General features: G+C 39.2%; 3 protein-coding genes across 3 annotated transcripts; 1 reads left to right on the top strand and 2 right to left on the bottom strand.

Moving 5' to 3' along the window:
• Positions 1–3,501: 3,501 nt before the first annotated feature.
• On the bottom strand, positions 3,502–5,392 carry LOC128745591 (uncharacterized). Its single transcript, XM_053842669.1, has 3 exons — positions 4,547–5,392; positions 4,008–4,489; positions 3,502–3,715 (listed from the first exon to the last, which is right to left on the bottom strand). Exons 1-3 carry the CDS (start codon positions 5,390–5,392, stop codon positions 3,502–3,504), a joined length of 1,542 nt encoding a protein of 513 aa, XP_053698644.1.
• A 4,317-nt stretch (positions 5,393–9,709) lies between these two features.
• Positions 9,710–13,919, bottom strand: LOC128737807 (MICOS complex subunit Mic60). Its single transcript, XM_053832530.1, has 6 exons — positions 13,741–13,919; positions 13,272–13,411; positions 13,000–13,199; positions 12,005–12,936; positions 11,715–11,943; positions 9,710–10,798 (listed from the first exon to the last, which is right to left on the bottom strand). Exons 1-6 carry the CDS (start codon positions 13,783–13,785, stop codon positions 10,173–10,175), a joined length of 2,172 nt encoding a protein of 723 aa, XP_053688505.1. The 5' UTR covers positions 13,786–13,919; the 3' UTR covers positions 9,710–10,172.
• Positions 13,920–14,362: 443 nt separating this feature from the next.
• Positions 14,363–15,770, top strand: LOC128745252 (UPF0415 protein C7orf25 homolog). The gene is made up of 3 exons (XM_053842280.1): positions 14,363–14,408; positions 14,472–14,676; positions 14,740–15,770. Exons 2-3 carry the CDS (start codon positions 14,518–14,520, stop codon positions 15,697–15,699), a joined length of 1,119 nt encoding a protein of 372 aa, XP_053698255.1. The 5' UTR covers positions 14,363–14,408; positions 14,472–14,517; the 3' UTR covers positions 15,700–15,770.
• The last annotated feature ends 278 nt before the right edge of the window (positions 15,771–16,048 follow it).

Below are 16,048 nucleotides of genomic sequence, written 5' to 3'. Positions count from 1 at the left end.
TATAGTATTAATCAGTCAAATCAAATAGGCAAACAACTTGATCGAAATTAAGATATAGAGAAAATCCATATTCTATGCGTTATAGAGAATATGGAGTGCAAATTCAATTGTCTTTTGTATTGATTATCGCCCACCTGAACGAGAACAAACCGTTGTTTAATCGCGCCATAACTAGTAAATATAGTTATTTTCTCAAGTCCAGCTGTGGCTTTCCGAAGCCTTCCATCACAATTAAGTATTGTTCTGAACATTACTGGAAAGATAATTGTGGAAATAAACACTCTAGACTATATGAAAATTAGCTTTGCGATATCCAATAAATACGAACAATTGACCACCACCAACCAATTACATCGGTTCTGTTCAATTCGCGACTTCGGCTAATATCTATTGATTATAGTTTTCAGCCAGATTGGCTAGCGCTGAAATTACCTGTATACGATGCTTCGTATCGTAAGTAGAAACCACTGAATAACAGACCTATCATTTCTAAACAAAACAGAACACTGATAACACAGAAAACACTCACAATATCTGGTGCATTCTGTCATCCAGTGGTAGGGTTAACGTATGAAAACGACCATGTCTCCTGGCGATTGTTACTTAAGTGGAAATTTAAAATCAACGCTTGTTGACGATAAGATGGTAAGTTGCTCGGTTGCTCCAGTATGTATCGTCTGTTAGTCTGTGTAAATACTGTAGAGTGCCCGAGGGATTTTTTTTTAATTTTTCGTAGTATGAGTTAATTTAAAAACATTAAAATTACTACGTATTACTGTTGTGCTTGAAACATTTTTCTGCAGTGATTCATTTGAAAACTATTGCGAAACTAACGAGCCCAATTATTTCTAAACGATTTATTATCAGGCCTTGCAGCCAGCAAGTTACTCTCAGCGCTTAACTTATTTAGCCAGTAACTGAGTAACTTCTACGCAATAACGATACCTATCTGAAATTCAATCTTCCTCTAATTGTGACGCTCATGCAACCTTGCAGCTCATTCCAGCGGTCGCCTCCTAGGCACCATGTGAGCAAAGTTCTAACGGTTTTCTTTTTTTTTGTCAGCAACCTATGGCGAACGTCGATTGAGTCAGCGCAATCTTAATAGCCGATCAGCATCTAGTCCTACACCTAAATAACTGACGCCCGGGAGGAGAATCCATGCCGAGCGCGGTGTTAACCATACCCATTAATCAAGAAGCGTTTTGATTGTCTTATCTGTAAATTGATCGAGACTCGGAAGCCTAATTTTCGCCTCCGTCCGATGCATTGGTAAGTTCTTCGCGCAATTTGCACATGCCACAGCAAGTCAACCAACGTTCGTTTTTTATCAGATTTAATCCATCAAAGGCGGCATATTGGCGAACGCATTTTTCCATGATTGGTTCCCTTTTATTGGCATAAATCAATTTAACCTTTTAACACACTTTTGCTTTTCTGGGCGAACCGTTTTTTCATTATCATTTCGAAGTTTTTCTCCTTGCTGCCCAGCGGACCGAAGTGTAACGAGTCAATTTTCTCGTTCGTAGCCGACGGTAATCATAAATATTGTTATTATGCAGTCCGGGGTTTTGCTTTCGATTTTATTGTTGACCTTTCCGGAGATCAAGTCAAGCCAAGAGCCGCAGCTGCTGTCGGATAGCACAAGTCGCCGCTAGCCCCTCAGAACGGCGTTACGTTGACTTTGATAACTTCATCAAAGACGAGGCCGGCCCTCGTTTTGGCAAGCGTTCCTCCGTGATTCACTTAATCAGGTTTTTCGTTTAAATTTTAACGCGAACGTAACCACTTTTAATAGAGCCTGACAATAAAATGTTTGGAAACATCGATCGCTGTGCAAACGAATAATAGTTGTATTAAAATCTATACTGAACTGAAATTCATCGATTGGTTAATTTACGAAACTAAAAGTAGGTTTGAAAGTCATATACCGACCAAATTGTTAACTGGGATACTATTCAAAGTGTTTTTTGATAAAAAGAACTGTGCCATGATTGGTTGCCTCACAGTTGGTTTCGAGGTACGATGCTGACCTAATGAACCAGTCGTCGTATGTTCGAATCTCGGCTGGGAGAGGCTGTTAGAGTCAATAGGATCGTAGCACTAGCTCCGCAATTGGCCTGTACTCTAACACCTGCCTGTAGGCAAAGTTTGTCCTATAAAAACAGAAGGTCAAGTTTCGATAACGGAATGTGTAGCACCTTAGGTTTTGCTTTTTGCACGTGATTGTTGTTTCTTCAATTCATTTGTTAAATAGCATAGCATTTAACAACACCATGGGTGGCTGATATGGTGTACCCGTAAGTGCACCATATACCTGGCCATGTCCTTACGATTGTAGAAACGGGTACGTTAGTTGAACACCTACTTTACAAGGATGCGTAAAAACTCACGCAATCTTCATAGGTGTTCATATACCCAGTAATATATAATATGAATATAGTATGAATATATAACGGTAGAAATAAAATGAAATGGAGCATATATGGGCAAAAATAGAACAATCTCACTAGCAATCCGTCGAATTAATTATCACTGCGTCATTCGAGTTTCCATCAGTGCATCTAATATCCAATAATTAATTTCATTTTTCATTCTGATATCCAAAAAAGCAAAGCCTTGGACTTAAACGTCTTTCTAAGACTGGACCCTTCTTTATCGACAGACTTCACAGCCGGCTATTAGAGTACAGGACAGTTAAGGGGCTAGTGCAAGAATCCTACTGACTCTATCTAGCAGCACCGCCTGATATCCATGTGCATTATTTAAACTTGTCAGGGCCAAAGTTTTCCCTGTACAGTAGAAGGTGCTTGATGAGCTAAAACAAAACAAATTATTAGTTAGATTTAATAAAATATTAATTCTTGGTTGCCTTCCCCATTTCATACCCTCTCCAATTCATTTGTTAAATAATATAAATATTCCAGAAAGTTGTCTATAACTTATTTAAAGATTCTGTTCTAAATGGAGTCTTTATTATCAGTTGTGTCTCTACGGCATGTCCTTCGCAAGCCAAAGTTGTGAAGCTATATTACCGAAACGCTCGTGGAATTCCAGCCACAATTGATAATTTCTCGTGGCTGTAGGAGCATTGAACCATGGCATAATCGTTTTTCAGAGGTTTAAATAAATTAAAGATACTGACCCTTCAATTCTAAAAAATAACTAATCAGCTTTGTTCAATGACGTATACTTTGGCTTTATCTAAAGTAAGGGGTGGATGATGGCATTTTAACCAGTATTTTATTTTATTAGTAGCTTATTGTTATATACTAGACATCCGAGAAACAGACATTTGATAAGTTACCATACGACAAAAATGATAGGACTGTTCGATATTAAATAATCAAATATCAATGAAAGTACAAACCTGTTGAAAGGAAAATAATACATCGCTAGTTCAAATTACGCAACACAATGTTGGTGCCAAAAAAAGAAATAGGATTGCAAAAAAAGAACGGAAAGTAGGACAATACAACAGAATAATGATCGCAATGAAATCTATGTAGAGCACAGCTCTAATATTTTATTATGCTCAATAAGTCCATCTTCAGGAGGTTCGACTGTATACAACGAGCGATAAACGTGATGCTTCTCTACCAATATTTTAACCAGCAACTCATGGGGTGACATCCGATGCTTCATCAGCACGAACTGATAGTGCTCGTAGTCGTAGGTAATTGTGGTGCATTGCAGTTCCAGGTCAGATGCTATTCTGGAATAACGATGGAGGTGGGATAAACGATGAGACAACAGATCAACTAAAAGAGACCATTACAAACTCGAACGAACGTCAGCTGACGTTCGCTTTACAGCTCCAAACATAAAACCTCGCCTTAAAAACCTTTTACTCTAAAACTTTGTCATTAAAAGAAATCGTTATGGAAAATTATTGGCAAAAAACTATTTCTATACTGTAAACTCCATAGATTCTGCATTTTAAGCATTTTAAGCCAACTTAAATAAAAATTTCGAATTCAATATTGTGTAAAATTATAATTACTTACTTCACCAGCAAAGCCCTCTCCGTTTCTGAAAACTCAGCCGAAAATATCAGATCATAACCCAGCTTTTTTGATTTGAAATTCCTCATCAAATCCTTATAGAAACATATGTCAATACGAAAAGGCACTTTTGTTACGTCTAAACCATCCAGTAGAGCATTATTATTCACGGGAATTTGAGCTGAGCTGGAATCATGAGATCGCTGCGGTTTAAGTGATAACTGCGGCAAACCCAAACCTCTGCGACCCCGTTTGGCTTGTACCTCGATGGGATCCACGATGCCGTGCTGGTGTTTACCGAGAGGACCTCCATCCCATCCGAGTTTACACAACAAACGAAAGCCCACATTGTCCTCCCGAAGTTGATCCTTGGGTGCTGGTGTGATCAATGAACGCTTATCATACGGATTTCCGTTCCAATCCAACTCTTGATCTGATTCCAACCTTTCTACATTGCAGCTATCCCAACATCGATTGGGATTAGTCTAACGAGGCAAACAAATAAATGAATATTAAGTTGATTACGATAAAATCCGACATACCTTCAGTTTGTAGCACTTCAGTCTTAACAAATTCAGCAGAATCTCTCGACATTTTACTCTCGTTTTTCGAAGTGGTCCCTCAGCCTTGGCCAGAAGAAAACCGGCGACAGTAACCGTTACTTCCCATTGTTTTAGCTGCTCGTCTCGATGCATATCGTGCACAATCCATCCACAATTTAATTTCTCAAATTCTCTTCCGCTTTCCTCTAGGTTATCGTCTAGAAGAACAAAGTTCCGATATACATCGTCAACAGTCCTAACAGGAGTCACGGGACTCAACAAGTTGATAGCCAAGCTTCTTCGCTCAGATACATCCATCCCTTCTGATCGATGCTTTATCCAATCACGGGCTGCTTGTGTTGCCGAAACCGTTATTCTTGTTGGTCCGACTCGTTTATATTGCCGGTATTCTTTCGCTATTGAAGCACCCAATAAATTTAACTGAGCCATCATCTCTTCGCAATAAACTGCCCCCAAAATTTCAACATTGACAAATGCTTGTGCTAACATTACAAGCTCGTCTTCCGGGAATTTATGTTTGTGCTGCTCCAGGAACTTCCACCGTAGAAGCCAGTGCGCTTCAGGTTCGAAAGGAGTTCGGTACGACTCGAGATGCCAATCGAACGTAATCGGCTCGTTCGGTTTTACTTCCTCTTTGAGTAATTCTTCGCCCCGAAAAACTGCAGCTGATTCTATTGGTTGCGGTTGTAATTTGAGTTCCAATTCGGATGGTACAGCAACTTCCACGCCGAAATCATCTATATCCTTCAGTGGAACCGTTTCACAAATCAGCAACACGTCCTTATCTTCGAGCGCAAGCGCTTCACGCTCCACGATTGCAGTCATAATAGAGAAATAAAAATCTAATGATTTTATAAATTACGCCACAGTTTTTAGGTAACAGTTAGCCAGTTACTGTTCTTTTGTTAGAAAATTAATATTCCGTAAAAGGAAAAGTAAACAAAACCAGCTCTTTCCGCAATTCGATTCGATTACTGATTGACGTTTCACGTTTTAGTGTCCAGTGCACGCATCTTCATTTAAACTCTGAAACTGAGTAAAAACTACTCCTTTCATTTTCATGCTCGAACTGCTCGAATCCCTGAACCCCGAATGCTCCCATTACTATGCACCCCCGCTGGTAGGACCAAGGGTATGACCTTCCCGCTTACGAAAAAGTCGGATGGTAGAAATCGAACAGAACCAGTCTTCATTTTTCGCTCGCTAATTGCTATTTAATATCATTTTAGCGACAGCGCAAACAAAGCATACCTTTCGCATCAACACGAATCTTATTTTATCCTTTTAACCTCTTTTAAATAAATGTTTTGAATTTTGTTGTTTTGGCCAAAATCATGCAAAATCTTACAAAGAGGGTGGACGCGGTCGTCCTAAAACGGGAAAAACCCGTTTCATAATTAATGCACAGCCCCTATATTTCTGCAAAATTGAACAATGTTTAGGGTAACCAACGTATTTTGGACCCCTTTAGCGGCTGTACATAATTTGAACACTCACAGCAAAATCAAATGGAAGTGTCCAAATTATGCACAGCTGCTGATGGGGTCCAAAATAGGTTGGTTACCCTACATTTTTACATTCGAACAACAAACAATCATGAATGTATCCATCATAGTAACTCCGTCGGGCGAACTCGACGCTCCTGCAATGAATGTCAAAAGTTTGTGCCCACTTGTACTCAATATCCGCCATTATCGCTCGTGGAAAGCTGGATACGGGGCCTTAGAGCAAATTCTCCCATAAGATTTACACGGGAAAAGCAAAGCCAGCTGTTTTATTCATACGACCTAATGACCCAAAGCACTTTAGGACACATGGTTACTTTACAATTGCACAAAAGTATACTCCATCACAATCTAGCAGACATCAATATCAATCCCATTGAAAACCTTTGAGAATATCTCGAAAAAAGGTTAGAAACCATCAGATTTCTAACAAAAATGATCTTAGAAAGCACTTGATGGACGAATGGGCCAAAATTCCCGCCGAATACACGAAAAAATCGCAGACAGCATTCCAGAACGACCAAAGGCGGTTGCAATGTGCAAGGGATACCAAGATACCATAGGTACCCAAATACTAATCCTTGAAGTTAAGCCACATCTTCGAAATCAAACCAGTTAATTCGAATCCTGTACGAATATGAATTTGAGAAGATTTTTTCATGTATTAATTTATAACTTTTTTTCAGATAAATTAAACACATTTTTCCAAAACTAGAGATCACATGCCCCTAAAACTTATATTTACGAATTCAAGTTTGTATCACTCACCCCATCGACATCTCTATAACGTGCTGCAGTGAACGTCAGCGACAGCATGTCCTGGGCTCAAAATTTGACAGCGGGCCCAAATCAGACTGCTGGCAGTTGAGTGAAACGCAGTGCTGACATGCTATCTCATTTTCGCACACACGAGATGTTCGCAGCGAAAACATGTTTTGAAGAATTATTTGCTAATTCATGCTAAATAATTAATCTCAGATGCAATTACTGCTTTCAACAGGAATCTGCTTCTTCTCATCAGTCAAAAGCAACACAAGAATGGTGTTGTCAGAATTTACTAATACCTAATTCCATATCATAGATTGACCTATTTCATCTCCGGATCCCTTGAATTGTGTTATTTTGAATGGGGATACATGCTCAATAAAATTCGAAGCTCAGAAGGTCACACTTCGGAATTATTTAAGCAGCTTGTTTTTTTATTTGGAACGACATCCTTCAGAAAATCATGCATGTTAACTGCGACGTATATCATGGACGCCTTCGAATGGTGGTTAAAGAAAAATGAGATTTGAAGTTTTCAACATTAGAATAAGACCTTTGCGAAAAATAAAGATTTGTTGATTTTACAGCTCTTGATTTGATTCTATCAATAACCGATTTATGAATTTGAGCTTTCTCCTGATAAACTTTACCAATAAGAAAACCCGATTTAATCCACCTAGTGGTGAAAGGAACCTTTGTTATACGGTCTTACTTGCTATTTGAGATAGAAATCGACACGTCTTCGAAACATAATTCATCTATTGGTTAACGTTGCGTGGTGCGTTGGTTTTCATTAAATTTTTGGAAATTTAATAAGTTTACAAAATTTGAACAAAATAGCAGCACCTATAAATTTTGATAGATCCTTTTTTCATGAAATTACTGAGTAAGGGTAAGCTGGTTGTTTCTAATTTGAGTAAATGCAAGTAAAAGCAAGTTATAAGAGGAAATATTATTCTTTAACATATACATTGCGTAGTAAAAGTCTAGTTCATAGGTTTTTGAACTACGCATAAATTTCTGTAACGCCATTATTTTTGATTGACATCAATAAAGTTTTCTTGAATAAATTTCATCAATTTCTATTAACCTTCGATTACTCACGCTGTTGCATTTTGTACAACACGTGTAGGTTTTTGAATGCCATATTGTTATAAAGTTACAAATCTCTGCTTAACTAACGTATGTTCTTCAATTACCTTGTTATGAGCAAAATGTCATAATTATGCATTAATACTTTAAATTGTTGGACAAATAGATCAGCATAAACTGACATCACAGAAACGAAGCAATCAGCATGTGAGTTGTACCGCGATTGGCCCTGGAAGTTTCTCTCGTTTCTTCATATGTAAAAATGGTGTCTGTATGCAGCAACACAATTAGCAAATATAAAATGTTTAAAATGTATCTGTTGGTAGTCGAGTCATTCGGGGTCAAAATTAAAGCTTTTTTTAATCAAAGTTCTACAGTACCTAAACAAACAAACATAGAGGTATACTATATTAATCAAAGTTGTGTATTTTTACTATTTATACAATTTTGTAATACATGAAAAAGGAATGCAACAATTACAAAAAGAGCTAAAATAGAAAAAACTGATCTTACAAATTCATATACAATGAATAAGATTTTTCTCTCTTCGCTTAATAGATAGAAGGTTACTGTATTCAACAAAATTTCTTGTAATAATATGTTCTAAAACTTTGCAGAACACATCAATGTGTTATATTGAAACTGAAGAAAAATAATTTTTTTATTTCACTTATAGGGGGATTAATCAAAATTTAAATTGCACCAGACGATAGAACTTTCAATTTCAAGAAATTCTTCCGAAGGTTCCATAAACCTAAAACCAAGTTTTCCCAGTCAAAATTCTAATGCGCATGTCTTTTTGGCTTTGGACCATTGTGCGCACGAGTAACCGAATTACAAAAGTCGGCGCGAGTGTTGGAGGGTTAATATCTTTTGATCGGCAAAACCGATACTTCTGAAATTTTGCAGATATATTTGTAGCATTAAAATCTCTAATTTGATGCCAAAATAATTCAAACTAGATAAATCATCTTAAATGAAATCGTTATAAATTATTGTAAATTTTAATGTGTTGTATTCAATTGATCATAACTCTCAAATTAAACGTCCAATCAAAAAACAAATCAATAGTGATCTATTAGGTTATGTTACCTTTCAAATGAGACTAATAGCGTCTAAATCGCTTTAGTCATTTCTAAGAAACAGGCGATAATTATTACCTTGTCAAAACAGGTTTTTTTAGGATAACTTTTAAACTACTTGTTTGTTTTCAATAAAATTTACCCAAAAAATTTTGCATTAACAAGAGCTTTCATTCGATGCCAAGATCGTTGAAATCAGTCATTTGGTTCCGGAGAAAATCGTGTCACGTAATTTTCACGTTTTTACTTATAACTTTTAAACGAAATGTCGGACCTCGAAACAATTCAATAGTGATATACTAGGCAATAATACCTTTCAAACAAAAGTAATAGCGAACAAATCGATTCAGCCATCTCCGAGAAACAGGCGATAGAAAAGTTGCGCTCCGCACATACATACACACATACACACACACACACACACACACACACACACACACACACACACACACACACACACACACACACACACACACACACACACACACACACACACACACACACACACACACACACACACACACACACACACACACACACACACACACACACACACACACACACACACACACACACACACACACAGACATTGCTCAGTTCGTCGAACCCTGTCGATTGGTACATGTGGCTCGGCCCTCCGGGCCTCGGATCAATTTCGTGTTTTTCGACCAATTCCTAAACCTTTGTTATAGTATAACAAAGGTAAAAATGCGCGCATTAGGATTTTACGGGTATGGTCTTTATTAAATCAATCTACCTTACGGTACAAAGGTTTATTTTTGAATGTTTATAACATTTTTTCAATCACCTATACGTGCCTTAATTTCGTTCAAAATTTGATGCATTTTCGAAAAATAGAACATTATGGATACGCTGGATAAAACGCACAATTTTCTATTTAGTTGTAATGAAATTTTTGCACTAGGGCAATACTTGATTTCTGTTTGTTGTTTGCATACAATCAATGGCGGTAAGGTTGGCAGAAACAGGAACAGGAGCACCTTGATTGGTGAGCTGAAACCATTACACTACACTAAACACAATCGATGGCGCCTCGTTCATCGGAGAAGTCGAAAATCGCTCTGAACTTTTTCACTTACATCTGCTGCAGCTGCTGGTAGTCGGAATAGTTGCTACACTTAAAACACACAGAGTGCACCACTACAGGAATCGTATGCCGCTGGAGGCGGCGTGAGCCATAAGAGTACTAGCAGCCTGTTGCGTTTCCAGCAGCAAACGTGCCTCATTGAGCCATTCAATGGCGGCTTTCCGTGACGCACCCTTAAGAAGGTTCATGTATTGCACTGTGCGTACCAGATCGCCCCGATCTAACCAATAGCGAGAGCGATTTAGAATATCGTAGGTGTCAAGCTTGTTAAAATCGAAAGGTTTATCTTCCAGCTCATCCTTGGAAATAGGAACGCTGGGTCGAACGATTAAGCTAGCCTGCAGGTAGGACAAGAAGTACATCGGCAAACGGGCACCTTCAGCGGGAATCAGAGCCAGACGACGGGAAACTTCTTCTACCTTAATGAAACGTTCCCGCAGGGCGTGCTCCGGGTACACACCGCGTTGTTTCGCCTGCTCGGGAAGCCCTTTCAGAACGACACTGACCAGCTCATCGCCCTCGGCAGCACGGCCCACAGCACTTATTTCATCTTTGAGTGGCCGCAACTGTTCACGCCACGACTTGCCCGGCTGACCAGACCGAATCGAGGACCAAAGCGACTGGCAGGCTCCCCATAGGGCCTGCGCCTGGTGGGCACTCCTTTCGGCATCGGCACGATCTGTTGGGAACAGTTGAAAGTTTGTTATCCACATGTGAAAAAGTACTTTTCTAATGCATTAAATATATGATGAGCATATCAACTACATGTATAAGCTCTACCTATCTCAATGTTGATGAAGCGGTTAATTAACTAATGTCATGGATGTGTTATCGATAAAGTCAACATTGAGCTAGATAAAATATTTTCAATAGTCTACGTTTAAAATACCTTTTAAGTCATCGTCGATCTCTGGCAGTGGTGTTAGCATTATGATGATAAGGATATACAAATGTAGATTAATGATGAATAACAAGGTTTGGAGGCAATGATTTACCATAAAGAAACATGAGACAGAAACAGAAAACAAAAAAACAACGTTAACAATGTTATGTCATGCAATGGCTAAGTCTAACTAAAAAAATCGTCCTGAGAGGGGTCTTCCACTATACTGAACGTTGGTTGGTTATCTGTTATCCATGAACGATTAAATACAAACAAAAACTTGGAAATTCATCGGCATGTCTGAATCAGACTGGTCAAACCTATGAATTACGAAATGAAATATTAGTTGTATTGCAGCCTCATTAGACAAGCACAAGACACAATACAAGCATTACACAAGACAAGACAAGTAAGGTCTATAAAACGAAAGTTTCTGTTCAATACTACATTCGTTTGCTTTTGAGGATGAAGCATTGAAGATGAAGCTTACACAGACCCTAATAGGACATGTGACTAACATTGATGTTTAATACGAAACATGAAAATAAACTTTCCACATAAACTTGCCTAGCTATTACCGTTATAGCAGGTTATTACAGAATTGACGAGTTTTACGTTCAGGTGAAAAGAATTGAAATTGCCGACAATAGTTAGACACACAAACAAACAAAGCCCAGATTAATATCCGATTCTGTCATAGTTTAAAACGTACCTTTCAGGGCGGTATCTATCCCCTTCAGTTTCCCGTACATTGCCGCCAGTTGCAATTGATAGGCATTCTGTTCGGTGGTCACCTTCTCGCTCAATTCACGATCAAACTTGCGCTTCATTTCGGCTTCTTTTTTTGCAATAGCATCGGCCAAATGATCTGCGTGGGCGTCCAGCTGACGTTTCATCTGGTTGCGCAGGTCTCGTTCCAACTCGGCGCGGATAGCCAGAAGCTGCCGATAAGATCATAGTTGAAGCTTTTTTGTCACACGAACGCAAATAAAAAAAACTTACCTTTTTCTGGTTTTGCAAATTCAATTCACGCTTTTCCTTCGCTATTTCGTATTCTAGCTGTGCCTTGACGGCATCGCTTTGATCAGTGCCCCGAACAGCTTCCAGTGCCCGTTTCAACTGCTGCTCACCCTCAATTTGCAGCTTCTGCAGTTCCTTCTGGTGCGCAGAGACCTGCGTAAAGGCATGCAGAATAAACAAATCTAGCTCTTCCTTCGACAAGTCTAGTTTCTTCTCCTTCAGATTAATACCCGGGAACAACGATTCAATTTCGTCAATAAAAAAGTTTCTCGCTGATTCCACCGTCTTCCAGTATTTTTCGCCCATGTTTGCAACATCACGGGCCCGGTACACATCTTCTTTAGCTTTATTCAAATGCTCTAAATAAGATGCAATATTCTGGCGAGCTTTAGACTTCAAATCATCGGAACATTTCAATTCCCTACCATCCAATAGCTTGTTCAACTTTTCTATATGCTCTCGTGCATTTTCTGCCGCTTCCTCCGCCGCTTTTAGAGCAGTGTCACGTGCACCGGTGTGATTGCGTAACAGTGTCCAGCTGGTGTTATCCAATTTATCAACGGATGTGTCAACAACTTTTCGAACTAAATCCGTATAGTTTTTTAAAACCTGCACCGCTTTTCCGTATTCCTTAATGGCGGTAGCCGCTGCTACGTCAATTTGACGTTCGAGGTCGCTGATGGATTTGGGTACTTCTTCAACTTGCGTAACAGGTTTTGGAGCCACAGCAGGACTTGCGGCTTTAGCCGGGGCTGGCACTGGTTTGACTGGTGTTCCGATTGAGGCTGAGGTTTTAGCAGAAACTTTTGGCTCAATTGCTGCTTTCTCCGCTAAAGGCTCTGGTTTCGGCAGTGGTGGTGACGGTACAGGCACATGCACCGACTTGGAACGGGTCACTGGCGGCAGCTCAACAGCTGTGTTTTTGAACATAATCCGTTATCAAAATGTAATCTTACAACTGCCACATTTCTACTTACGTTTTTCTGGTTTCTTTTCTTCTTTTCCACCAGTGAAAAAATTGGTGACGCTAGAAGTGTAACCGCTAATGCTGCTGGAAATTTCATCTAACTTTTTGGAAACATCATCCAAAGGATTCTTTTCTTGCAGAAGCACTTCTAAAACGGGCTCCAAAGCTGGAACATTGGTGACCAGGGTTTTACGAAATTCGTTGTCGTACCTAAAATCCATATATTTCCAATATATCCAATTCATTTCAGCAGAAAACATTATTTGTTTGCATGTTACTTACTTGGCGTATGCAACCACCCCACCACCAACAAGAAATGGCGACAAAACGACTAGTACCTTCCCAAAGCCGGCTTCACGAAATTCTATTGTATTCGTAGATCCTCGAGTGCCTAAATTACGCACTAGCTGAGCAGTCTGCCTCTGTATGAATAAAACAAATAATAATTTAAGATTTAAGTAATATGCTTAATTGTTGATCACAATTGGAGAAAAAATCCCGATCACGATAGCTATTTCCCAGTCACACAGCCAAAGAATATATCTTTCGGCTGGTTTGGTCAATAAAGCTGGTGGATAGATTTAGCAAACGGATCGGTACAACAGAATTATTCTTCACGATATTGGCATTGATAATGACATTTGCTGAATAGCTATTTGCGTGTATGATGTGACATAACACCTTTTTCATCATCGCATTTTTCCCAGACGAAACCAATCTACGCCTGCACTATTTCCCCAGTTATTCTTACCTTCGATCCGTTGAAAAACGTTTTTTGTACTAGCAAGCGATACATGATTCTTTTTTACGGGTCTTTTTCCAGGGTGTTCTGCGGTTGATTAGCACTATTTTTCCGACAAACGCACCTGACCGCAGGCGACTTTTACCACACACGACACAACGTTGAGCAAACTTTGAACGGGGAAAGTATAAGAGACAAAAAATTTTCAATGTGTTGATTTTGAAGCTAAAACTGACAGGAAAAACTTTTTTGATAGCTTGACACTTTATACAACAAAAGAGACTTCGAATTTCGAAAGTCCGAAAACTAAAACGTCGTTCACAAAGGACGTCTAGTATTTTTTGGTTTTTAAAAATATTCCCACCCACCATCAACCATTCCGGCTTAATCCCCTCCCACACTAGGGCGGACGTCCAGTGCAAAATATAAAATAAAATTTAGCGAATATCAATCCAGAGTGTGGGGCGATGGGGTTAAACCGGCATGACCGTGGACAAAAATGGTCGATAGGGGTGGGTTGGTTTTTGAAACCGAAAAATACTAGACGTCCTTTGTAAACGACGCCCTATGTACATAAAGAACATAAAGATTGGAAAAAACCACCTGGCAGCTCTGCAGAAAACCATAATATTTTCTTCAAACTCCGTTTATACGTCAAATCCATCATAAAACAGCAAGTAAAAAGAAAATACTTATATTACTTTATCTATTTTATAAATAGATCTTTATCTGTAAAAAAGATATCTTTATAGATTTAAAATCAATTTGCTTCGCCCTTGGTTCGTGATGCAAAATGATTACACTTTGGAAGAACTCACCGATTTGGCTCAGGAAAAAATTGTTTTGGGTGAACAGCTGTTGAAAGATTTAGAAAAACTAGAGTCGGTTGACGGAGTACGGAAGATTTCCAAAAAGATTAACCAAGAGCTGAAGTTCTTGAATAAGGTGAGTATGGTGCGCATTTTGCTTTTGCATATCGTGTAAGTAAAGAACCTCACTTGTTTGTAGGTGAGAAACAATAAAACAGTGACTATCAACCATATTTTGTGCAGCAATCTAACACATTTCGGATGCCTAGTGCAGTGTCTACTAAATTGTGAAAAGGTAATCCACATCGATTACCCATTGCCACTGGAAGATCGTGTTTCCAAGCTACGCGTTGACATAGTGGCAGATGAAGGTGCCACCTGGATCAAGGTTATAGCTCGTAATCCAAAATCACTCAGTGATGCGGTTCACGGTCGAACAAGCTATGGTTCAAAAAACATACTTGAACAAGCGGCCGAATACTTGGAGGCAGCTGAATCATATCCCCATATGTTCAAACCACCACGGGTGGTGTTCCGCTTTCTCAGCGATATTGATAATGATCTAATCTCTAAACTACAGACAGTTGGAATTACTGTCTTGGTTTCGCAAACTTCAGAGCCTGTCCCCCGAGCCGAAACTACGTATGTCAAAAGTCTTAATTTGGATATCACCACACTAATTGCGTACGTGAGTGCTATGACTAACGGATCGGCTAATTGGGAGTACAACGAACCGCTGCTCACTGAACAAGCTCAATGGGAAAGAGAGAGCCCAATCAAACCAATTTTGGATGAGTATTTTGACGGAAAAGAACTACTTTGCTGTGAGACGGCTTGTAACTCCTTTAATGAAATACTCTCGATTTTGGGAGGATCAAAAGAAAAATCGCGAGCAACAGATCTCTTTCGTCGGATACATCTATTACCGGATGTTACGCTAACAGAGGAAATGAAAAACATTCGCGTAGGAGGCAAAATAAAGGCTAGAAGTTTGCAAATATTTGCATTCGGTTTAAGGCACAAAGCCGTCACGGTAACCTCGAACGAAGGTTTCCTGCGTGCGGCTCGAATGCAAGGACTGGAAATTCCGGCATTTGTACATGATGCCCGAGCCTTGACGGAAGAAAAGGAGAAAAATGCACGCATGTTACAAAAATGATGTAACCGTAACATATATTGTGATTTGTAAAATATGAAACCGAATGTGTTCGTTTAAAACAACTATATCTGTGTATGTCTGTTAGATGGTAATATTTATTTCTAATCCAGGTCCAGTCTTATTATATAATGTAATATTTGTTATATTTATGAAAATATTTTATGAATTACGTTGAATGCTGAAGCATATTCAGGTGCCTACATATTGCGACGCGACTTCATTCACGAGCCCTTAGGGTACCGCCAGAGTGCAAGCGACATACGACGCGACGCGACATTTCTTGCTGTAGTTATACGCGCAGCCTTTTTTCCCCCGAAGCAGGACTGTGCATTTAGCAACATGAGAGCGA

This window comes from Sabethes cyaneus, chromosome 1, assembly GCF_943734655.1.
Source record: "Sabethes cyaneus chromosome 1, idSabCyanKW18_F2, whole genome shotgun sequence".
In the NCBI taxonomy this organism is placed as follows: domain Eukaryota; kingdom Metazoa; phylum Arthropoda; class Insecta; order Diptera; family Culicidae; genus Sabethes; species Sabethes cyaneus.
Note: the sequence above shows the minus strand (reverse complement) of the source record. Positions and strands in the feature narration are given on the sequence as shown.

Excerpts from the sequence above, each read along its gene's own strand:
- LOC128745252 (XM_053842280.1), top strand. The coding sequence starts at position 14,518 with ATGCAAAATGATTACACTTTGGAAGAACTCACCGATTTGGCTCAGGAA. Across the intron at positions 14,677-14,739 it reads AGCTGAAGTTCTTGAATAAG|GTGAGAAACAATAAAACAGT; the intron begins GTGAGTATGGTG and ends ACTTGTTTGTAG.
- LOC128737807 (XM_053832530.1), bottom strand. The coding sequence starts at position 13,785 with ATGTATCGCTTGCTAGTACAAAAAACGTTTTTCAACGGATCGAAG. Across the intron at positions 13,412-13,740 it reads CGTTTTTCAACGGATCGAAG|AGGCAGACTGCTCAGCTAGT; the intron begins GTAAGAATAACT and ends TTATTCATACAG. Across the intron at positions 11,944-12,004 it reads ATTTGCAAAACCAGAAAAAG|CTTCTGGCTATCCGCGCCGA; the intron begins GTAAGTTTTTTT and ends TCTTATCGGCAG.
- LOC128745591 (XM_053842669.1), bottom strand. The coding sequence starts at position 5,392 with ATGACTGCAATCGTGGAGCGTGAAGCGCTTGCGCTCGAAGATAAGGAC. Across the intron at positions 4,490-4,546 it reads TGAAGTGCTACAAACTGAAG|ACTAATCCCAATCGATGTTG; the intron begins GTATGTCGGATT and ends TTGCCTCGTTAG. Across the intron at positions 3,716-4,007 it reads GAGAGGGCTTTGCTGGTGAA|AATAGCATCTGACCTGGAAC; the intron begins GTAAGTAATTAT and ends TCGTTATTCCAG.